The following is a 25,015-nucleotide window of genomic DNA, read 5'->3' on the forward strand; positions in this document are numbered from 1 at the left end:
TCTTATGTACAAGAATATAACTACTATAATACTGCCTCCTATGTACAAGAATATAACTACTATAATACTGCTCCTATGTACAAGAATATAACTACTATAATAGTGCCCCTATGTCCAAGAATATAACTACTATAATACTGCCTCCTATGTACAAGAATATAACTACTATACGATACTGCCTCCTATATACAAGAATATAACTACTATAATACTGCTCCTATGTACAAGAATATAACTACTATAATACAGCTCCTATGTATAAGAATATAACTACTATAATACTTCTCCAATGTACAAGAATATAACTACTATAATACTGCTCCTATGTACAAGAATATAACTACTATAATACAGCTCCTATGTATAAGAATAGAACTACTGTAATACTGCCCCCTATGATTATGTTTGCCATAAATCCTGGATTCCTCTTCTGTCCGGACTTTTTCTATATTCCTGAAGAAGCGTTGCCTCTTTCTAATCATGTTTCATCAATATGGTGAGAAGACAGGCAACATTAAAGTATTATTTCAGCATTGTGTATGATCCTTGTTTGTTTTGCTGGTGTTCTGTCAGGAAGCCTGGCAGGGCAGAGTCCAACATTAACCTAAGTAGTGATACCACTAGCTTGGAAACATCTGGGCAAAGAAAGTGGGTGTTGGAGGTTTCCTGGAGTATAGATCCCTGGGCACGTGGCCATATACCCATATACAAGTACAAGCCTGCCCCCGCCTTATTCTTTCGCTCCCAGGTGGTGGTGGTCTTTTCCTTCCCACCATCCTCAGCTTCATGCCTCCCTTTAGTGTTGCAAACAACATAAATCAAAATTTTTGCAGCTTCGTGTATGGAGAATGTCAGCATAGTGGAAACTAATGTTAACCCTTTATTTCACACATTCAAGGACGTTATTGACAGATTAAGAAGGTTATTGGAGATTAATCATTAGTGATCACTTTTCACATGGTCCTGTAAACACCTGGCCACTGCTGAGATTAGAGCTTGCTTTCAGGAGGATATAAAAGCAGGTGTCAGCAGAGGATAGTCAGTGGGCTCCGCCACCAAACAACCACCTTATAGCAAATATGAAGCAGTACATTTTCTTATTGGCCTTGATTGGCTTCTGCAGTGGACAGTCACGTCTGGGTGGGAACACTGAGAATTTTTTTCCCCCATTATTATTTATGTCCTATTTTTGTATTATTGGTACTTTTAAAATGTATTATTATTTATTATTATCTTAGCATTGCTGTTTTATTTTTCTATTATATACTATTATTTTATTTTCAAATTTATATTTTAGTATTAAAATATAATTGTATTTTTTTACTATTATTATTTCTCTTTTTATAGATATGACCCTCTCTATCTTTACTAGTAGTGATATTTTTTATTAATGTGTCATTTGTTTTTGCAAAATTTTTTCGCATTACTTTGTGTTTTATATTACGTATTATCTCTACTTTTACTACATTTATTTCAGTATTTGATAATATTAACAGCTAATGTTTAATATTTCTAGTATTAGCTTTCTGTTTTCTATGATGATTACTTATTATTAGAGATGAGCAAACATTATTCGAAACGGCCGTTTCAAATAGCACGCACCCATAGGAATGAATGGAAGCGGCCGGCACGCTGACTTTGCCGGCGGCCGGTCGCTTAACCCCCTGCATGCCGGCTGCGTCCATTCATTCCTATGGGTGCGTGCTATTCGAAACGGGAGTGTTCGTTCATCTCTACTTATTATAACTTTTGTAGTATTAGTATTCTATGATACTTTATATGCTTATTTTTATTATTGTCATTTTCTCTGATTTCCTTGTAAAATGCATTTCTCTTCCCCATCCGCAGGCTTGTATAACCTGGAAAGTTTAGTGTCTGTTTCGGGCATATCCTCTGGGGCTTACATGGCCAACCAGTTCCACGTCTCACATTCAGGCAAAGTAGTGGGAGCTGCGCTGTTTGCGGGAGGTAATAGAGATTTGTGTGATATTTTTACTTTTACGCTGTTTTTGAGTTGCTCTTTAATGTGTATTTTTTTATATTTATACCTTTTTATTTACTTTTATATTTTCTTACAGGACCATTCTACTGCGCCATTGGGAACATGGTGACCGCAACAAGCGCTTGTATGAAATTTCCTTCCACCATCAGCCTTATTCCCCTAAAAGTCTATACTGAGACCTGCGCCAGTACCGGGTTAATAGATCCTTTGTCAAATCTGGCACGTGGTCGAGTGTTTATCTTCTCTGGAAGTAAAGACTCTGTTCTTGTCCAGGGTGAGACACAAACCCTTAAATGCCTTTTCACATATGGACTATAATTTCCTTATATGCTGCCACCTAGAGGTCAAACTGCATTATTATTCTGTTATATGCTGCAGGATCTGTGGTCACATGGTAATTCTGTGTAGGTCCTCAAGTTTCTCTGCAGTTAAATCAGTGGATCCAGTAGGTGGCGCTGCCTTGGCTCTGGAAGTGTTAGGTATGCAATCTGGCAGGCGCTGTCTGTCATCCAGTCACAGCTAACTCACAAGTTGCCTTGGCAGTGTTAGGTTTTGCATTGTTGAAGTATAAGATAATTATGCCTGTCCTATATGTAACTCTAACCCACCTGGTTTCATGTGGATATAGCAAGTGGTACCTCATACTAACAGTCACAGGAGGCAGCGCCACCTACTGGATTCACAGCATACCTGCACACCTGAATTTACCACTCAACTGCTTACACTACCCATTGCTGCACAGGTTATAGTGGTGCTCCCAAATTTATTTATTTCTCTTACTTATATAGCGCCATCATATTCCACAGCGCTTTACAGACATTGTTAGTCACTGTCCCATATAGGGCTCACAGTCTACATTTCCTATCAATGTCTTTCAAGTGTGGGAGGAAACCCACACAAACCCGAGGAGAACATACAAACTCCTTGCATATGTTGTCCGTGGCAACCACCAAGCCACCGTGCTGTCCTTGGTGAAATGTACATTTTAGGCACAATGATTGATAGGGTGGAGCAATTAGTCCATACAAGTAGTTCTTCCGACCACCAAGAGAGGGGGCATATGTGCGATACTGTCTACCAATCTAATTACATAAGCCGTTCATGTGTATTTCTCCCTGCTATAATAAAGTTATATTTGTGTCATAATAGTAGATTTTCATTCTATTCCTTTCTCCCTGTTCCATTATATTGTAGGTGTGGCCAAAAAACTGGAGGAATATTATGCCTCATATATTACATCTGGAGCCATTAAAGCTGTGTATAATATTGCGGCAGAGCATGGAATGGTGAGCAGAGCTGGATCTTTACTATGTACATTCCCCCCCCCCCCCCCCATTAGTATGTCTTTTTGGAGTGTGGGAGGAAACCCACGCAAACACGGGGAGAACATACAAACTCCTTGCAGATATTGTCCTTGGCAGGATTCAAACCCAGGACTCCAGCGCTGCAAGGCTGCAGTGCTAACCACTGAGCTGCCCTTTACTATGTACATTTAACATTGAACTATGATAATATATATATATATATATACATATATATATTAATATAGATTGTGAGCCCCATATAGGGTTCACAATGTACTTTTTTTCCCCTTCCTTTCAGTATGTCTTTGTAGAATGGGAGGAAATCCATGCAAACACGGGGAGAACATACAAACTCCTTGCAGATGTTGTTCCTGGCAGTATTTGAACCCAGAACTCCAATGCTGCAAGGCTACAGTGCTAACCACTGAGCCACTATGTTGCCCCATTGAACAATGATATCTTGTACTGCAGCCACATCCAGGGCTGAACTCAAAATTTCTCTGGCTGTCTTTGATAACACTATGATACTATGGGGTCTCCATTGTCAGACATGTTCCTGTGCTCTTATTTGAACCACTGTAATGCTCAATTTTCCAACAGCTTTGGTTGCGACTGGAGTATAAGAAGTGAAGCAAATGTAGATAAATAAAAGCTAGTTAATGTAAAATATTTGTATACTTGGGTTCAAAAGAATTCTCCTCTAAACTTTCTATGCAGTCTCTATTGCTTCAAAGCTGTATATGATCTATGAGTCTCCACCCACGAGGAGCTATGAAGCATTCTTATTGTTCTAATCACTTAAATCCAATGACTTATGTCCCTTCACAGCCTACTGACAGCTATGGCGGAGCCTGTGGATCATTGAACAAAGAATATATTAACAACTGCAACTATAATGGAGCCTACGAGGCTCTGAACCATATCCATGTTGGTCTGCAGGTAAGAGCTCATGGGTAGGAAGATACTTAACTTTTCATACATATTTATTGCAGTCCCTTGGGTGACATTGATGTTCTTCCTTTTCTTTAGTTTTTTTTTTTTTTTTCTTTTTAGAGGCCAAGCAGCAGTGCAGGACAATCCGGACAGGTAGCATTATAGGGATTTAAAGGGGAACTCCCCCTTAAATGCATAATTCTCTTATTGTTCTTATGAGGGTTATTTGGCAAGTTCCTAAATGTCAAGTGTAATGTTTTTCTTGTCAAGTAAACTGGGTTACAAAATGGACAGGGTTTATGCAACATTTTTTGGGTCATTCACTGGCTTAATTGTGACTGTGGATTTCAAATGTTCTATGATGTACTGTATGTGTTGCTCATACATCCAGTCTTTGGCTACAAAACATGATGGGCCCACATTGCATTGTTTTCAGTAATCTCTACTTGGGGCAATGTTGGCTGTCACCCAGCTTTCCTAGGTACAGATATAGCTAATAAATAGTTAAATTGAAGGAAAGATCTTAACTTGAAGTATGTTTTTGGCTTTGTTCTTAGCTCTTCTTGTTCGATCAATCAGAATTCTTCAATTGGGCACCAGCTATTACATATGGGATGGACACAGCAGGCTATGTGTATGTTCCCACAGCTTGTATGAACGGAGCAAGTAAGTGCCGTGAATATTGTATTGGACAAAGCTCTGCCTTAAAGGAACAGTAGCCTTAAAGGGGTTTTTCAGGGACTGTAATCTTGATTGCCGTGACTTTTTCACTACTTGCCAAGCCCAGCACGTACATTGCATAGTGACAGCGCAGCGCAGCACCATTCATTTATATGGGAATAAGTTGCAACATGACCATGTGACCAATGGATGTGATGTCACTGCCTGAGAAAAGGAAGCTCTTCAGAACAGGTGATCAGCGTAGCCTACGGATAGGTCATTAATATCATCGCCCCGGAAAACCCCTTTAAACTTAAAGGGTTTATCCAGGATTTAAAAAAAAACAAAAAAAAACATGGCAACTTTTTTGAAAAATAACCTGCCCATGGGCTGAGTCACCGCCTATAAAGTGAATAGGATTGATTTGTAATACCAAACCCAAACTGTAAAGCATTGTGGCGTTATTTTTTGACACCATGTTTTTCTAATTATTAATTCCTTTAAGTAGATTCCTTTAAGAGATTCTGTTGTTTAATCTATTATTTTGCAATTTATACTTTTTCAAACCTTGTGTAATATTCATTACAGGGTGCAGGATCCATATTGCATTCCATGGCTGTCTTCAGGGCAGGTAATATACCTGTCTTTCCTCATAATTTTAGGCAGAGTCTGTGGAAACCAGATGTAACTTGAAGGTGCTGGGCCCCAATGGAAAATTCATAGTAGGCCCCCCACCCTGCCAGGTGGCAATTAATAATAGTAGACTTGAGCTCCTTCAGTAATAGACCAAGGTGAATCTGCAACCTTTGAACCCTACGAGACAAGAACAAACAATAGTCATAGATGCACAGAAAACCCACTTGTTATAAACATTTCATATTAACTTCCGTTACAACCAATAGACATTTTTGGAAAATTTCTTCCTAAAGGGGTTCAATAGATTATAATTAGAAAATTACTTGTGCTTGCTCTGGGGTTGCCATAGTAACATTAATAGATTTGTCATGTGACCTTTTCTTTTAAGTTGATATACATGGAGGACACATGACAGGAAATCCATGCACAGAATAGACAGTATACACCACAGAAGTCTTATAAGGCCATTTTTTATGTCACATCGCCTTGACCTCTTTTGACTATTTTTCTTTTGTTTTGTAGGGATAAAGTTGGTGACAGGTTTGCCAGATACGCCGGGTACAACCAAGTGGCCGATCTCAATAACTTTATCATCCTCTATCCTCAAGCCAGATCCATCCTGACCAACCCCAATGGATGCTGGGACTGGTAATTCCAATTTATTTGGAGCATTGTGTGTTAGACTTGGGTGCTCCAAGACTTAACTTACCCCCAAGGCATAAAAGTGGAGTAGCGACATGTGTTTGATTTTTACAGGGCATTAGGTAAGGAGTGTTAGGCCCGTTCTTCATTGTTTTTTCCACTGGAGTCTGCTGGCCACTACCTGTTATTGAACGGCAGGGCTGCACACCGTTGTTATTCATGTGCCGCCCGTGCACCAGCCATGCATCCCCAGCCCCATTCATTCAATGAATAGGAGCCATGGAAGCACGGCCACAATACTGGACAGGAATTGGACCTGTCCTGAGTTTTGCAGCCCAGACTGTCGGCTCCCACATGGGTTTGTGTAATATATGGTTGTGTGCAAGGGCCGACAGAAATGAATGGGTCAGTGTACTGTCTGGGAAAAACTCTGATAGCTCCCTGACCTGGCCCATGGACGTCTGAAAGGGACCTTAAACATCTCTCTCTTCCCGTTTTTGTCTTTACTTTTGTCTTCTGTTTCTTCTTTGTCTTATTGTTTCTGCATTACTGTCCCTTTCATCACCTTTGCCTTCTTAATCCCCACTTGTTTCTTAAGTTTTTATCTTCATCTTGTCTTATTTTTCATTATGACAATCCTATTTTTTTTTCTATCCTTTATTGTCCTCCTCTTCATCTTCTGTGTCTTTTCATATATTTTTGAAATCATATTTGCCTTTTCTTTGCTTAGTTTGGGCGGGTTCACACCTGCGCTCCGGTCTCCACTTTCAGGTTTCTTCTTCTTCTTCCTCAGCATCTTCTTTGCATCCTTACACATCTTTTTCCTTATTTTATTCTTCTTGGTCGCTTCTTCTTGTCTTCTTCCACCACTTTTCATTTTCATCTTCTTTTTCCATGTAGACTTCTTCGCCATCTCTGCCACATCTTTTTTCCTTGTCTATTTCTTCTTCATTTTTGTCTATTTCTCTTTGTTCTTTGTCAACGTCCACATGTCTTCTTCTTCCTCATCATTCCACATGTTGCATCGTCTTCTTTCTTCTTTTTTGTTGTCTTTTTCTTCTTTCGTTGTCTTCTTCTTTCTTCATCCCTCTTTGTCCGCACCTTTTTTCCTTGTCACTTCATTCCTAGATGTATTATTCCTCATCTTGTTTTTCTTGGTATTTTTCTACATCTATTTTTTTTCTCTTCTTCTATGTCTCCTTCCGCCTTGCTTTGTTCATCCTTCTGTTCTTCTACATATGTTTCTTCCACATCTTCCTTCATGTATTATCTTCATTTTCTACTTCCTTGTTGTTTTCCTTCTCTTCTTCAAAGTCATCATCTTTGCTTCCTTCTTTGTTGTCACCTTCATGTTTCTCCTATTATGTTATAATCTTCTTCCTATACTTTCTTTTCTTTCTGTATATTTTTTCTTCCTTCTATTATTTTGTATTATTACTACAGCATTTAATAGTCATTTTCTTACATTATACCACCTATAAAGTTGTCTAGATATGTGTGGTTTCTTGGTGCTTGTTGCTCTTAGAGGATATTTCTATACGTTGACCCTGATATGATTAGTTATTTGGAGGTCAAGTCATTAAATAAACTACATTTTACTGGTTTTGCAGGTGGGGTTACACCGGCATAGCCTATGGTAAGTTGATATAAGAGATAAGATAATCCTTTAATAGTCCCATAATGGGGAAATTCAGTGTAATACAGCATCATGAATAGTACAGTAGTATATAGCAAGAGAGAAACACATACAAGCTCAAGGTAGATAGAGATATACTAGGAGTCATAGCAACTAAAAAGAAAGAGACAAAAGACAAACTGCAGGATCATTTAGTTCTCTGTGCAAAGTGATGTTAATAATATAGCCCGACTACAGTTGCAGGACACGAGGAGGGGTCACAGCATGTAGACATAACAGGCAGAGACTGTTTTTTGCAGAGGTGGGGGAAATATGCAGCTATCACGATAACATGTGGTAGTTCCTTTGGTAGGTAGTGAGATCTCATGATCACAGCTCGATATCTTGCGTCAGCACTATTGTTCCTTAACAACAAAATGTCCCAAAAAGTACCCCATATATTATGAAGTCTAGGCTTATCCTTAAACTCCAAAGCATAGTCCTTCTGAGCTGGCCACAATTTGTCTAGATGATTCCTAAAACCGATCCAATCCCATCTGACAGATGGAGTTTCCTAATCTCCACTTCATTTTCCCGGGCTCGTGTTTATGGGGGTAATTGCAACTATTGCATGTAATAATTGTAGCAGTGGGTTTACATGTCCATTCTATAATACATGTAATATTTTTTTCTTTTTATAACTCTCTATTTTTTTTTCTCCTGTAGCCACTAAGAACTCCTTTCAGGTGACAGGGGTGCAGAGAATGATGCTGAGAGCAATGGGGCAATATTAAGGAGAGCAATGGGGCAATATTAAGGGAACATCCACAACTAGCCCCATTGTAAAGACCCTGACCAGGACCTGTGCATGTGATTTGATTATAGTGAATGTGCTAGTTCCCTCTGAAGCTTCTTAGATGTATCAGAGAATCGCTGAAGTAATTGGTCAATAACAGGAATCCATCCAATAAACCCTGTAAATTGTCAGTCCTGACTTTTCTGTTGGGAATTGCATTTTCTCAGCGATACTTTGGTTTGTGGATTCAGGAAATGTTGTTACTTTTTTAAATGTATATTAATGTACTTAAGGTATTAGTGATTTTTTTTTCTTTCTTTTCCATGTAAATAGTTGTAAAATCCTCTAATATCCATTGTATATACCTAATTTGGTCCCCCTATATCTGTATTATAGCTCAAATTTACCATGGAGTCTTTGGTGTAAGCACTTTACTTAGATTTAATGCACTTTACAAAAATAAAATATGCAGATCCTGATTTATACTGAGTCATGAATGGAATAAAAGAAGACAAGTTCAATTACTGTATAATAATCTATAGCCTTACGTGGGCGAGTTCCTGGGTCATGAAGGCAGCAGAACACAATTAAAGTTTAAGGGGTATCAATATTTTTGTATTATAGTAGTTATATTCTTGCACATAGGATCAGTATTATAGTAGTTATATTCTTGTATATAGGGGTAGTATTATAGTAGTTATATTCTTGTACATGGGAGCAGTATTATAGTAGTAATATTCTTGTACATAGGAGCAGTATTATAGTAGTTATATTCTTGTATATAGGGGTAGTATTATAGTAGTTATATTCTTGTACACAGGAGGCAGTATTATAGTAGTTATATTCTTGTACATAAGAGCAGTATTATAGTAATTATATTATTGTATATAGGGTGTGGGGAATCACTCAGGTAGATGCTTGTAGCAGTGCAGGAAACAGGTACACAAACACTGGATTGCATACACTGCTTTTGCAAAGCCACAGGATAAACAAAACAAAACCCTTCTCAGCTGAGAAACTATCTTAAACGTACAGGAGACTGGCTACCAGTCTCCCACCTCGGCAATAACAACGTGTGGCACAGTACCTGCTTTGGAGGTGCGGTCTGGACAGTTCAACTCTGTCAGTGTGGTGCCACACTGCTAGTCTTCACACACAGACTGTTATTAGGGCCTGATTATAGGGAGCAGTATTATAGTAGTTATATTCTTGTACATAGGAGCAGTATTATAGTAGTTATATTCTTGTACATAGGGCGCGGTATTATAGTGTAAATGCCGCCGAAAAAACGCAGTGTTAAGGTGCAGTTTTAGAAAATTTCACACATAGCATCCCTTCCACACATGCAGTGAACACGATACGATTTCCAAAATCGTAGCGGTTTTGGAAATCGCAGCATGTCAATTATACCTCTGGGAACACTGGCACTTTTCCTATAGGTATATAATAAAAGCAGAAAGTCCGCAGAGGAAACCTCTTCGGACTTTCTGTTAAAAGCGCTGAAGGAAAAAACACAATGCATTACCGCCATGGTTTTTTATTTAGCGCTTTTTTGCTGCAGCCGCTACATAGCGCCTTAGCCTTAATAATGCCCAAGTGCCACCTTAATTAAATGAATTGCTGCCTTATATTATGCCCTTGATCCCCCCCTGACATAAATACTGCACCCCTAATGACCCCTTATATAAATGACCTCCACCCTTGTATTCATAATGCCCCCTAATACCATTTATATAAATTACCGTATTTTTCGGACTATAAGACGCACCGGACCATAAGACGCACTAAGGTTTTAGAGGAGGAAAATAGGAAAAAAAAATTTGAAGCAAAAAAATTGTAAAATATTTAATAACAGAACATATTATTTCACCAATGTAAACAGAACTCAACAGCAGCATTAACAACCATTAGGGACTTTAAGCTTTAAGTATGGAAACTCTTCTAATCATCAGGGAACCATGTGATCCGCTGCTCCTTTACACAGCTCCAGTGCCAGCCAGCATCGGGCCAGCAGTCAGCAGTTCAGCATGTCCCGATGCTGGTGCTGAACAGCTCTGCTGGCCCGATAACGGAATAGTACCAATTTTTCCTCTGCTACAGCAGTCACCATACGAGAAAAATATTTTCATAAGTTTGTAGATCAGGGGTTTTTGGACACAGGGATTCCTAATGTGTTTGTGTTTCACAGTAATGTTTTTGTTTTATATGTATTCTAGGGATATGGGGGTGATTTGAATTTTTTTTTTATATATTTTTTTTCATAGCTATAAAAAAAAAATTTTAATATTTTATTTTCACCCACCTAGGGGGTTTGAACCTGCAATCATTTGATTGCAAGTCCCATAGACTGCAATACAACTGTATTGCAGTCTATGGGAGAGGCTCACTATATTATCGTACTATGAAGGCCCTTCCTGCAGAGCGTTTGCCATAGCTAACAGGTCTCTGCTGTACATGAGACCCGATAGCTATGGCAATCTCTCTGTGAGAGATAATGTCCCACAGAGAGCTAAAAAAGTGCCCATGATACCTGTACTAAGATGTCGGGTCTAAAAGATGACCGGCGCTCCTGCAGAGCGGTTACCATAGCTAGCGTGTCTCCGCTGTACAGGAGACCCGATGGCTACTGCAATCTCTCTGTAAGAGCGGCCAGAAACTTTTACCTGTAATGTTGCAGGCCAGCTCCCGCAGAGCCGACCTGTTCCTGTGCCACGCGGCTCTGAAACTCAGGAACAGGTCGGCTCTGCGGGAGCTGGCCTGCAACATTACAGGTAATAGTTTCTGGCCGCTCTTACAGAGAGATTGCAATAGCCATCGGGTCTCCTGTACAGCGGAGACACGCTAGCTATGGTAACCGCTCTGCAGGAGCGCCGGCCATCTTTTAGACCCGACATCTTAGTACAGGTATCATGGGCACTTTTTTAGCTCTCTGTGGGACATTATCTCTCACAGAGAGATTGCCATAGCTATCGGGTCTCATGTACAGCGGAGACCTGTTAGCTATGGCAAACGCTCTGCAGGATTCGGTACCACTCGCAGACAATTACCGTAACATACCTGCTTTCCTTCTAACTGACGGGACTAAACTGGCGCTGTGCTTGCCCCGCCCACTACATTCTAGCTCCGCTCATTCCTAGCACTACATTCGGACTATAAGACGCACCTACATTTTCCTCCCATATTTGGAGGAAAAAAAGTGCGTCTTATAGTCCGAAAAATACGGTACCACTATTGTCATAATGTCCATCTAAAGAATCCTTCCTTAGGGGGCATTCACACAGAGTAAAGTGGCACTGATTCTGCCACAACAACCCGCGGCAGAATCAGCGCTGATAAAAAGCCTTCCATTGAGTTCAATGTGTTCTGCACGGAAGACGGAACCCATTGAACTCAATGGGAGTCTTTTTATCAGCACTGATTCTGCCGCGAGTTATTCTTGTGAATGCCCCCTTATGGTTATAACCCCCTCTCCCCCCCAACCACCCCCTTATACTATTAAAACACCCACAACTGCACTATAAAAAAGTTATACTAACCTACCTGCAATCTCTTGGTGAATAGAGGCGCCGCTGCCTCCTCCTCTTGACCCATGCTCTATGTGCAGGGTCCACACACAGGATGCAATGTAAAAGGGGCATTATACTGAGTGGGGGCCAATAAGGTCAGCTTTATGCTGTGTCGGGGCAAATAGAGGGAGTTTTATACCATTTGGGGTAAAGGGGCTGTTATATCATATGGGGGTAAGTAAAGAGGATGCTATACAGTGTGGTTGCTGGGGGCCTTGGCCTATGCTAGTTATACCCCTGGCTGCCATCATCATCTCTCTGCCTGCCACACTTCTGCAGCATTAGCGAGCCTCAGCCACTGGCATAGTATCCTCGCTCCTTTCCTACTCGCTTACTAGATGCTGAGATGTATTTTCTGCTGCTGCCTGTGTTGTTTACCTGTGTTTGACCTTGGCTTGTTATCTGACCTCTGCCCTGCTACCTTTTTTTTGGCTCTGCTGATTACCCATGTTTGACCTCGGTTTGTTTCTGACCTTTGAACCCAGGCAGCCAGCCCTATTATATTACACCTGGAGTGTGCCATAGAGGGCCATTATATTACACCTAGTGGTGCTTGTGGGCACCATTATATAACATGCAGGGGCACGGTATGAGGGCCATTATATTACATGTCGGGATTATTAGGGACATTCTACTGATTGAGGGGGCCATTAGACTACATGTGTAGTACTGAGGGGTCCATTACAATACTGTTGACGGAGACTCCTAACAAAGTTTTGTTATTGAAATTTAAGTTTTAGTGATCGCTATTTTGGGTGTACTCAATCGGGATATTTTCTCACCTGAGGGTATATGCTTGAAATAAGTTGAAAAACACTGGGCTAGAGGAATGAAGATATCTCCTTGAAGGAGAGTTCCAACTTGTTCTAATCTACAATGAACCTGACTTATCTGCAGACTGCACAGAGTCTGAACCCACACCAAGCCAAATGGTCTCTTTTTTACTTTGTATGCTTTTCCTGCAAATTCCACAATTTCCTGCTCCATTACTGGCCAGCAGACAAGAATTTAAAGACGGATGTAATTTCTTGCTCCTCTGATTCCTCATTGACACACCAGTGTCTCTAGTCCAGTGAATGACCTTACTTCTGGCAAGATTGTTTCCCTGTTACGCAGAGGTGTCAGATTCTAACTTCGGGCTCACAATTCTATCTATTAGAAGGTTATTCAGGTATCTGTTAGAATCTTCACATTACTGGTGGCCTCGACTTTTCCAATTCTTGTGGAATTCACGTCTTAATGTATCTCCTGTGTATATAATAAGGTCTAACAGCAAAGGTCCACTGGACTGGTCCATCCTGGCGAGACAATTAGTTGACCTTGCTTAAACGGGCAGAGTTCTCCTATAACAACACATTGTACATTGTTTTATGTTTTTATCCCCAAATCCAGTTCCTTGTCTGTCTTTCTTCCATAGTACTTGCAGCCAGCTGGAACTTGTGGGAGATCCCTAAAATCTAGAAAGAGACCTAGTTATCCTTGACAAAGGTGACATCCAGAAAGAAAAGGAATGGGCACTGCAGACTTAGGTCTGCTTTATAATTCTCTTCTTTGGTTGTCCTCCCGCAGCATCCGTATGCTAAGTTTGCGCCATAAGTTTTTCCATCCTATAGGCTGGAAGGCCCAGATTAAATATCTTGAGAACCCTGTAAGACACCACCACTTGGGATCTACATCTGAACATCCAGTGCTGCACAGCAATATGGAGAAAGAAGTGTGCTAAAGTATATACAGAGCAATAGAGACAGGATGGTAAGGTTTAAGGAAAACTCTAGATGAAATATTTCAGCAAGCCTGGAAGACACCACCTCTTCTACGTGTGAATATCCAATGATGCACAAAAATATGGAGCAAGGCGCGTGTCAGGTTATATACAGAGCAGGGCATAAATTTAATCATGTGCAATCTATGGAGCAATAGAGGGAGGATGGTAAGGTTCCAGGAGGCTCCAGAAGAAATATCTTGGCACCCCTGTAAGACTCCACCACTTGAGAAGAGTTCTACATCTGAACATTCAATGCTGCAAAAAAACATGGGGCAAGGACTATGTCAGGTTATACACAGAGCAGGTTCCTCATCGGTGGAGATTTCATCACAAGCAATGGAGCAATTGAGACAGAATGGTAACGTTTAAGCAGAATTTTGCTTGCTTCTAGAACATTTTGGGAGCGCAGATAAAAGTTCTGTTGATTCCTCCCTCAATGGTATGAAGGATGTAGATCTAATTTGTTTAGCTCATTGAAACTTCTTATAGAGAGTGGCCCAGTGAGGAGGAAAGTCATACCTATTAAACCTGTATCTTTCATCTTTTTTTTACAGGTTAAATTCTGCATATTGGAGGACTTTATCTAATTGTCATATAATGAAGGTTATTGGTGATTAATCATTAGTGAGGCCGTAAAGCTGCTCCAGCGTCACTTTTCACATGGTCCTGTAAACACCTGGCCTCTGCTGCAGAGATTACGGTTGGTTTACAGGAGGATATAAAACCAGATCTCAGCACAGGGTACGGCCAGTGGACTCTTCCACCATTCCACCTTCAGCAAGCCAAAATGAAGTGGTGCATTTTCTTCTTTGCTTTGATCGGCTTTTGCAGTGGACAGTCACGTCTGGGTGAGAACAAGACGACTCCTTATGATACATTGCAAAGTCCTATGCTCTGCTCTTTGTTATGTACTATCAGTCTATTATGAATGTCAATTAAATACGTTAACCACTTTATTCCAGACAAATCTAGAATATATATATATATCTTATATTCTTACTGAACTTTTTTTTTTGTAATTGTTATAATTTTTTATCGTTTTTGTATTTTTTTTTTGTATTTTCTACTTTTTATAATTATTCTTTTTTACTATTTGGATTAATTTATTATGATTATTATTATTTTTATTATTCCTTGTGTTATCTTAACTAATAGTAATTCATTATATTAAATCAATTGATTGTTATTTCTATTTTCAAGGGTTCTATCACAATATCATTATTCACATTATTGTGTTCTTGTTACAAATTTTTATTTTATTATTAATTATTAAAATTGTTAGAAATTTTCAATAGTTATTATTTCTTTTTTGTCTTATGTATATTTTTGTCTTATGTATATATTAGCTATTTTTAGTTGCATTACAATGACATTTACATGTTATACTGATGAATATTGTTATCTGTATCTTAGTATTTCTTCTATTTATATTAGTATATTTTATGATGGTTATGATTATTATTATTATTACTTTCACTGATTTTGTTACTTTTTTTGCCTCTGTCCGCAGGTTCCTACAACCTGGATAGCTCCGTGTCTGTTTCAGGCATATCCTCCGGGGCTTACATGGCCAACCAGTTCCATGTGTCACATTCCGGCAGGGTTGTTGGAGCCGCAATGTTTGCAGGAGGTAATGGTGACTTTTGTTACTTTTTTGTTGCATTTAAAGGGGCACTTTACATATGCACCACTCTGGAGGACAGGTGTACAGTGGCAGCTTCCTGACATTTGTGTCATTTTATGAAAAAATGGTGGACATGTCACTTCCACGTTCACCATTCCTTGCTGTTCTTTCTTATAGGACCCTATTACTGTGCGATCGGAAATGCTCTGACTGCTACAAACGCTTGTATGAAATATCCATCCAGCATTAGCCTTATCCCTCTAAAAGCCTATACAGACACCTGCGCCAGCACGGGGTTAATAGATCCATTGTCAAATCTGGGGCGTGGCCGAGTGTTTATCTTCTCTGGAAGTAAAGACTCTGTCCTTGTCCAAGGTGAGATACAAACCCCATGATCTATGAGTGTAACTGATCTGTATCTAAGCCCATTATGTGTGATACTGTTTGCTGGGCTGGTGTATCTGAGCCTATCATTCATAATACTGTCTACTGAATCAATGTATCTAATCCTGCCATGAGTGATACTGCCTGCGGGGCTGTTGTATCTGAGCCTCTCATGCATGATACTGTCTGATAAGTTGATATATCTAAGCATATCTATGTGCGATACATAAAAACAAAATACTTGAGAGTCTTCAGTAGTTGATACCTTTTTTAATAGCTAACTCATAATGATGACAGATTGCAATGTTTCAAAGCTCTAGGCTTCTTCTTCAAGTATATCTAGAAACAATTTCTGAAGGATGCATATTTATGTACAGAGGGACACATAGGACTAGAATTCTAGTAGGGGGGCTAGAAGAAGGCCCTATGTGTCCCTCGGTACATAAATATGCATCCTTCAGAAATTGTTTTTAGATATACCTGAAGAAGAAGCCGAGAGCTTCGAAACATTGTAATCTATCATCATTATGAGTTAGCCATTAAAAAAGGTATCAACTACTGAAGACTATCAAGTTTTTTGTTTTTATATTTCCTACCCACTGGCTAACACGGTACAAAAACAAACATTTTCCTTATACTATGTGCGATACAGTCTACTGAATCAATGTATCTAAGCCTGCCATGAGTGTTACTGTCTGTTAAGCCATTGTATATACTGTAAGCCTATTACTACTGTCTAGTAAGAACATGTTTTATGCATCATTTATGTGTTACTATTGTGTCAGTGGTGCAGTTTTTTCATTCTATTCTTTGTTCCCACCGATAATATAGGTGTATCCAAAAAACTAGAGGAATTTTACCGCTCATATATTACAACTGGATCAATAAAAACTGTATATACTATAGCTGCAGAGCATTCCATGGTGAGTGGAGCTGGACCTTTACTATGTACATTTAACATTGAGACATCATGTGTTATACTCCTGTCACATCCAGGGCTGCATTCAAAATTCTACTGACTGCTTTTAAAAAGAGACTCACCCTTACCGTAAATTTAGCCTCAAAGCTGAGGTCCATTGTAACTGTTATCCGAACTTCCACAATGCTCACTTCTCCATATGCCAACAAAAATCAGCTTTGGTTGTAAATGGAGTCTAAGACACAAGGCATATCTAGACGAACAAAAAATAAGTAGAATAAAGAGTCATCATAGTAAGTTCAAAGAAAAACCTTCCTTAAACTCTGTTATCTTGTTTCTATTGCTCCATTGGCTGCACATGATGTATAAGTCTCCGCCCACGAGGAGCAGAACAGAAATTTAATTGGTGCAATTACTATAATTGATTGTTGTGTCCTTTCACAGCCTACTGACAGTTACGGTGGAGCCTGCGGCTCACTGAACAGTGAATACATTAACAACTGCAACTATAATGGGGCCTACGAGGCTCTGAACCATATCCACGGGGGTCTGCAGGTAAGAGCTCGTGGGGGATGGGGGAGATGCCTCATTTCTAATACACATTTATTGGTGTCTCTTGGGTAACATATGTGTTTCCTATTTTATATTTTTTAGAAACCAAGCAGCAGTGCGGGACAATCTGGACAGGTAAAAGAACAGGGATTTAAAGGGGAACTCCACAGTAAATGGTCATATGATCAGTTAAGGATCATTAGACAGGAGAAGCAAAGATTTTGAAGATGTAACAACTGAAACACAAACTTGTTGAACCTATTGCAAGTGAAATTACTCATAGCTAGGTGCCTATTTGGGCAGTGAGGGGGACATTTTGGTTGTCACACAATATTCCCAGAAACAGACACAACCAATAAATAGTTTGACTTGAAGTATGTTTTATGCTTTTTTCCTCAGCTGTTAACGTTTGACCAATCGGAATTCTTCAATTTGGCACCTGCTATTACTTACGGGATGGACACAACAGGCTACATATATGTACCCACAGCTTGTAGGAATGGCGCAAGTAAGTGTTGTGATCATTGCAACAGATAAAACATTAAAATTTGAAGGGGTTGTCCATAACTAGAAGAACATGTTTTGTTTCTTCCAAAAACAGTGCCACACCGGTCCATAAGTTGTACCTGATATTGCAGCTATTGATATGAATAGGACTGATCTGCAAAACCAGATGACTTGTGGAAAGGTGTGGCAGCAGTTTTGAAATAAAGCAGCCATGTTTTGTTTTCCAATCATCGACAACCCTATTAAGTGATAATTCCCTTTAAGAAATTCCAATCTATAAGAAATATAATGTCTGTATATTTTGCTTTTAGAAATATTGTTCGGTATTTTTTTTAGGATGCAGACTCCATATTGCATTTCATGGCTGTCTCCAGGGCAGGTAATGCCATCTTTAAGTTTATAAACTTACGATCTGAATTGGCATCCACGGAAATGTGCTAAAACTGTGGCCCTACAGCTATAGGGACTAGTAATAATCAAAGATGCAGAGATATCTCAGTTGATATAATGATTCCCTATTTTCCTCCATTTTGAACTATGAACCATTTTAATTTTTAATGTTAATTGCAAATAATTCAATTACTCTTTCTTGGTTAAATTTCATTGAAGAATTTCCTATGCTTGCTCTGGGGTTGCCATGATTACATCAGTAGTCTTCTATGCATGTACTTCCTGTCCTGTGATCCCTGCTCATAAGAACACATTCATAAGGGTGTAGGTCACATGACAGGAAGTTTGTTCCATCTAACTGACCAAAGGATTGCCCAGGAATAGAAAAACATGGCTGTCTGCTTCCAAAAAGAGGGCTACAACTATCATAGTTTGTACCCAGTAATGAGCTACCCCACATTCAAAGTCATAGAGCTCAACTTCCATATCGGCCTAACCTATGGTCAAGTGTAGTAATGGATGAACGCAGCCACATTTTTCTAATCATGGAGATCCCCTTTAACTGTTGTGATCACATTGTTTAACCATGACAAGACCAGAACCATTTCAGACCGATGAATATTTTAGGTTTGTGTCCTGTTACCCTTTTATGACTATTGCTTTTTTTTTGTAGGGAGAAAGTTGGTGACAGGTTTGCCAGATATGGCGGATACAACCAAGTGGCCGATCTAAACAACTTTATCATCCTCTATCCTCAGGCCAGGACCATCGCCACCAATCCCAATGGATGCTGGGACTGGTAATTCTAATTTATGTCTTGTCTCCTGCTTTCATCTCTCTTGTCTTGTTGTTATTTTTTTTTGTCTTCATTTCAACCTATTTCCAACTTTTTGTCTTCTTTCTACTCTTTTTTCTTATTATTTCTTTTGTTCTTTGTTATCTTCTTCTGTATTTCTGCTATCATCTACCTTTTGTTGTCTGCTTGTTTTCTTAGTCTACTTTTTTTTCCCATCTCAATTCTTTGTTGTTTCCTCATATTCTTAGATATACCTTTTCCCACACATCTTCTCATAGTCTTTTTCCTTGTCATCTTCTTTCAGTACCTTGTTCTTCTGTTTTTTCTTTTTCCTTGTACTTTTCTCACTTGTCATCTTTTACTTTAGCATTTTTTTCTCATGATTTTTTCCTTTTATTGTCTCCCTCATCATCTTCCTCTATCTCCTTGTCTTCTTTCTTCCTCTCATCTTCTTCTACCATATTCTTCTTCCTCATCATCTTTGGCACCTTTTCTCTCTTTGTCTTTTACCCCATCATCTTCTTTCTTCTTCCATCCCGTCATCTACATCTTTTCATTTGACATCACTTTTATTATTGCCTTTTTCTTCCTATTCCTCCTCCTCTTCTTCTTCCTTGTCTTGTAAAAACCACCTTTGGTCTCTTCCTTTTTGGTCTTCCTCTTCTTCACTGTTCTTTTTTTGCATCCTCTCTTTAGTTGTCATCTCGGTTTTGTTCTTTATATTCTATATTTTTGTTGTCCAAAAGGAATTTTCCACAAGTTCCTAGTTCTGAGATTGATTTGAGGCTGGGGTAATACAAACTCTAAACTTGCTGTTATTTATTTTTTTTTTTTAGGTGGGGATACACCGGTGTGGTCTACGGTAAGATGATAGATTTTTCTCCAATTAATATGAGATAGTTAGAAAATAGATATTAAAGAGATAAATATACAAAATAAACTGGTAACATAATTTATAGCAAGTTGATGGAATTAAAATTGTGAAATTATGAATAATTCAGGGGTTACTGATTTTCAGTTATTATAGATTTTTATATAATTTTTTCATGTTTTCTTTTCCTCAGCCACCAAGAACTCCTTCCAGGTGACCGGAGTGCAGAGAATGATGCTTAGAACTATGGGGCAATATTAATGGACTGGCAACATTAGGGCCCCATTGTAAAGAAGAACCCTGACTGTTACATTAGAGAATCAGTTACATAACAATTCCCCAATAACATGAATCCTTCCTGTTATCTCTCGGATTAGGGTGCAAGTGTTGACTCTTCTGATGTCGTAATGTTTTCCCTTAGGTGACACAGATTATTATTATGGACATTACAGTCTCAAAATAATTGTAAATTATTCTTGTAATTTTGTTAAGATTGCTTTAAATTGCATGTAAATATATGGCTGAAAAATCCTCTCATAATAATATTATTGACTGTATATGTATAATATGTATACTAATATGCGTAGGACTCGTCCCATGTACGTATTGTAGCACCTTACACTATTGGCACTTTATTACAATAAAATATGCAAATCCTGATTTCTACCAAGTCATTCATGAAATAAAAGCAAAAACAAGATGAAAAACTATTGTACAATGTAATATATATTGTGGGGAAGGTAGCTCGGTAGAAGCAGTGGCGCAGACCCAAACAGTCAAGATATGGACACAAAACGTGCAGCAAACTGGTTTATTAAAAAAAAAAAAACCAGGAAAATACATAAACCTTCACTTTCAGGCACAAAATGAGCAAAACAAAATACAGCCTTAACCTCAGGCAAAAACAAAATAAAAACCTGCTCGTCTGAGCAACTAACTAAACAGTAATGTTAACCTAACTATATGTGTGGCTTACTTCAAGCCACACGAACAAATCAATCGCAATATAGTCTCACTGGACTCAGGGTTACAGGACAGAACCATACACCTCCTTTCACCTCATGGAACTGCACTGCAATGCAGGATCTGCAGCTTTTTTCTGGCCCAGTATGGAGCCAAGGATCTATACCTGGGCTCAGGCCTTCTCCAGATCCACCCTGGACCACACATGTGTCAGAAACCTGGTGATGATATATCTGGACTCCAGCACTCTGCCTGTCACTTTCTCACAACACATACACATTGGGTGTCCCTGTGTCTGAAAATTCCCAGTCTACAAACTTCTAAAAATATTTTTTTCCATACATGAACGCCGTAGCGGGAAAAAAAATGCCAAACTGCCGTATTTTTTGCTGTTTCATCTCTGATAAGTGTTTGAATTAAAAGTGATCAAAGCAATACCCAAAATTATATAACTAAAATTAAATCTGGCCCTGCAAAAAAAAATATCTTATGTTATCCCCCATACACGGAAATATAAAAAAAATTACCGGTGTCAGAAAATGGCAAATTTTAGAAAAAAATGTATTTTTTTGTAAATTTTTAGATTTTTGTTAATGGGTTAAAATGTAAACAAAACTATATAAATATGGAGTACCCAGAATTATACCAAAACATAGAATACAGATGACATGTCATTCAGAATCAAACTAGGTCGTGAGCCGTGAGCATGGGGCCTTATTAGGGTATTATCATTGAGATACTCCAGGGTAGCGTCTCTTTAGAAACCCTGGAAGTATGTCATAGGCAACAAAGGTTAAACTTACCGGCCTATTGTTTCCGGGCTCACTTTTTTGACTCCTTTTTGAATACTGACACCAAATTTGATGTGGGCTAAGCCTGTGGAAAAGGCCCTGACTTATTTAATCCTTAAATATTAGAAATAATGGTCTGTCTGTCATGGTGCTGTATTCCGTTCCCCTATCCCCTGAGTGGAGGACTGCTGAGGCAAGTACAGCACTCAGCAATCTTTAACAGTCCTTTAGACAGTGAATAGAGTTGCAACATATCTGTGCAACCGGCCGCCCCATTCAGATGGGGGAACAGGAGCTCCATTCCCATGATCATTCCCAACTGATCAGATATTTATCCTGTATCCAGTAGATAGAAGATAACTCTTAAACTTAGTTCAATCCCTTTAAATGGGGCTGAGCTCCAGTGCCAGACATTGACTGGTGATGTTATGTTTTTGTATAAATAGCAGATATTCTTTTCTAATCTGGATAGTCTCTTTAAGCAGTTCCCACAAAAGTACCCAACCATTAGAGATGAGCGAGTAGTATTCGATCGAATACCTCGCCGCCATAGGTATGCGTGTAAGCGGCCGAACACCAAGGGGCTAAACGCATCAAATATTCAATGCGCTTAACCCCTCGGTGTTCGGCTGCTTACACACATACCTATGGCAGCGAGGTATTCGATCGAATACTACTTGCTCATCTCTACTGACCATAACTCCTAATTTTTTCAGTTGGACAGTTTGGGTATTTTATTGGTCATGACATGATTATTTTATCTAGGGTTAGAAATAGACAGAAAATAGATGACCATCCCACAGTATGAGAAAAGCAGCAGCTGAAAAATGGAAATAAAGGCAGTAATTTATACTGGCCTGGGCTTTGAAATTCATCACCCCCAAAAAAAATTCTCAGAATTTATCACCTATTCCCATACCAGCCAGTTTAATTTTTGGTTTCCATTTTTTTTTTTATCTACCCATTGACATAGCTTTGGATATTTTTTTTTTAAATTTTTTAATGGCACAATTTAACATACAATAGGCTGTATTGAAAGGGAAAAAACAAAAAACGTGGCGAAATGCGAAAAAAAAAAAAATGCTGTCATCGTCATTTTTGAGTTTTGTTTTTTTAAGGTGTTCACTGTGCCGACATGTTAACTTTATACCATGGATTAGTTCAATTACAGAAATGCAAAAAAAATCCTATAATTTTTTTTTGTTTGATTACTTTTAAGAAATATAAAAAAAAAACAAAAAACTTACTAACACGGTACCAAAACAAACATTTTCCTTTTACTTTTAAGAAATAAAACTTCATTTTAAAAAAAATAAAAAAATGCTTTATTTGGAGTCCCATAACATTTTTATTTCCCCCTACGCCCAACAGCAGCACAACTGGGGGTATTCCTGCCCCTATGAGCTGTTAGGACAGGTGGAATTTTTAATTACCTAACAGCTTTTGACCTCTATAAGAGGCCGGAAGACCTGCTCCTCCCTTGTGTTTTTTTCTGTCCTGTGGGACAGGACAGGTGGTCAGGGGGGGAGCAGATGTTCTGACCTCCTATAGGGGTCCACTACTCTCCCCCACCGGTACCTGACAGCAGAAGATCTTTTTTCTGGACATCCTCTTTTTTCAGCAGAGGTCCCCTTCTCCCGGCGGGGACCCTGCCGGCTCGTGCACGCTCCTGTCCGGCTGGCGCGCCGGGTCGGGGCTTTCCCCTAGGAACGCTAGACCTAGGAACCTTTCTCAGGTTCCTCCGGTCCGCCGTCTAATAGGGTCCGCCGCACATGCGCAGTGCGCGGGTCTCGCGGCGGACGGGAAGAGAACAACCCCTAGACATGAGCATTGCACGGTAGTTCGGGAGGGGGGTCCCCCGGTCCTAGGGACCATACCTGGGTCAGATCCCCCTCCCCCTGTCTTCTCCCCTCCCCCTTTTTTTCATGAGATTCTGGCTCCGTTGTAGCCCCTACCCCTTGGGCGGGGCTTCGGGCAAAACCCCGCCCCCTGGCCTATTTAAGTCCCCTTAGAGCTTCAGTTAGTGCTTGTCGCTCCGGTTGCAAGCACATCAGTTGGTGAAGCTCCCTGGTCAATTTCTGTGCTGGAGAACTGTCTTCATTGACTAAGGTTTGGTGGACATGGCCGGGGGGGGGGGAGAGAGGTTGGAGAGTTGCATCTCTGAGTGCAGTAAGTAGTTAGTGTATCCTTTTTCTTCCTCCTCAGAATGTCTTCTTCTTCCTCCACTGTTCCGCCTAGAAGGAAGGCTACTTCCAAAAGGAAGCATCTGGCGTGCGCTTCTTGTAGAGTGCCGCTGCCTGATGACTCCCAATATCGCTTCTGTCAGGGGTGCAGGGCCCCCTCTGTTGAAACAACTCCCATGCGAGAGATGGTGTCCTGAGTGAAGGGGTACATCCAGGACTCCATGAAAAGAATGGAAGCCGTCTCCCTGGCCAAGAGGCCACGGCTGGATTGCGAATTGTCCCTGCCGCCTCTGGAAAAGCTGCGCCTCAGGGATGTGGAGTCGTCTTCTAGTACGGAGGAGGAGAAGGAGATTTTTCCCCTGGACAAAATGTCCAGAGTATTCAAGACCCTAAGAATCAGAGACCGGGAAGGCGGGGAAGGCTCTAGCCGTAGGTCTCGTACCTTCAGGCCCTCTTCGGAGATGCTCCGCCTGATGGAGGGCGAATGGAGGCACCCGGAGAGATCCTTTGCGCCATCCACACGCTTCAAGGCACTTTTTCCCGTCTCTGAGAGTCAACTAAAGGCGTGGGGTCCCCTGCCAAAGGTGGACGTCGCCGTGGCCAAGTTATCAAGGCGCTCCATCCTTCCATCAGAGGACGGCTCGGGCCTCAGAGACCCCATGGATCGCCGAGTCGAAGGATCTTTGAGGCGTGTATATTCGTCCGCCTCTGCCCAGGCCTCTTTGGGCATGGTCGCGAATGAGGTAGCAACTGGCTTACGCGCAGAACTGTCATCCCTGGCCAAGGACATCGATTCCGGCGTGGATCGTGATGATCTCCTCGCGGCAGTGTCCGACATCACGCTGTTGGTGGATCACCTGACAGAAGCTACCCATTTTCAGACCCATCTGGCGGCTAGATCCATGGCACTGGCTACTGTGGCTCGCCGACCCCTATGGCTGAAGCCCTGGAAGGCTGACCTTACTTCCAAAAATAGCCTCTGTGGTCTCCCCTTTGAGCCCGGACGGCTGTTCGGAAGGGAGCTCGACCATATCATGGAAGGCTGGGCCGACTCTAAGAGCAAGAACCTGCCACAGCCCCTTGAAGGTCGGAGTACCTCCTTTCGAGGAAGAGGCA

The 25,015-nt window shown here is 40.2% G+C and overlaps 2 protein-coding genes across 2 annotated transcripts; both read left to right on the forward strand.

Annotated features, from left to right (window-relative positions):
* The first annotated feature begins 1,079 nt into the window (after positions 1 to 1,079).
* On the forward strand, positions 1,080 to 4,480 carry LOC142204581 (poly(3-hydroxybutyrate) depolymerase-like). The gene is made up of 6 exons (XM_075275896.1): positions 1,080 to 1,140; positions 1,849 to 1,968; positions 2,079 to 2,276; positions 3,197 to 3,288; positions 4,135 to 4,245; positions 4,460 to 4,480. Exons 1-6 carry the CDS (start codon positions 1,080 to 1,082, stop codon positions 4,478 to 4,480), a joined length of 603 nt encoding a protein of 200 aa, XP_075131997.1.
* Positions 4,481 to 4,853: 373 nt separating this feature from the next.
* On the forward strand, positions 4,854 to 20,306 carry LOC142204582 (uncharacterized). Its single transcript, XM_075275898.1, has 5 exons — positions 4,854 to 4,905; positions 5,488 to 5,530; positions 6,058 to 6,183; positions 7,788 to 7,813; positions 20,156 to 20,306. The coding sequence occupies exons 1-5, from the start codon at positions 4,854 to 4,856 to the stop codon at positions 20,221 to 20,223; spliced, it is 315 nt and encodes a 104-aa protein (XP_075131999.1). The 3' UTR covers positions 20,224 to 20,306.
* The last annotated feature ends 4,709 nt before the right edge of the window (positions 20,307 to 25,015 follow it).

The sequence above is a fragment of the Leptodactylus fuscus genome, chromosome 5 (genome assembly GCF_031893055.1).
Source record: "Leptodactylus fuscus isolate aLepFus1 chromosome 5, aLepFus1.hap2, whole genome shotgun sequence".
NCBI classification, from domain to species: Eukaryota; Metazoa; Chordata; class Amphibia; order Anura; family Leptodactylidae; genus Leptodactylus; species Leptodactylus fuscus.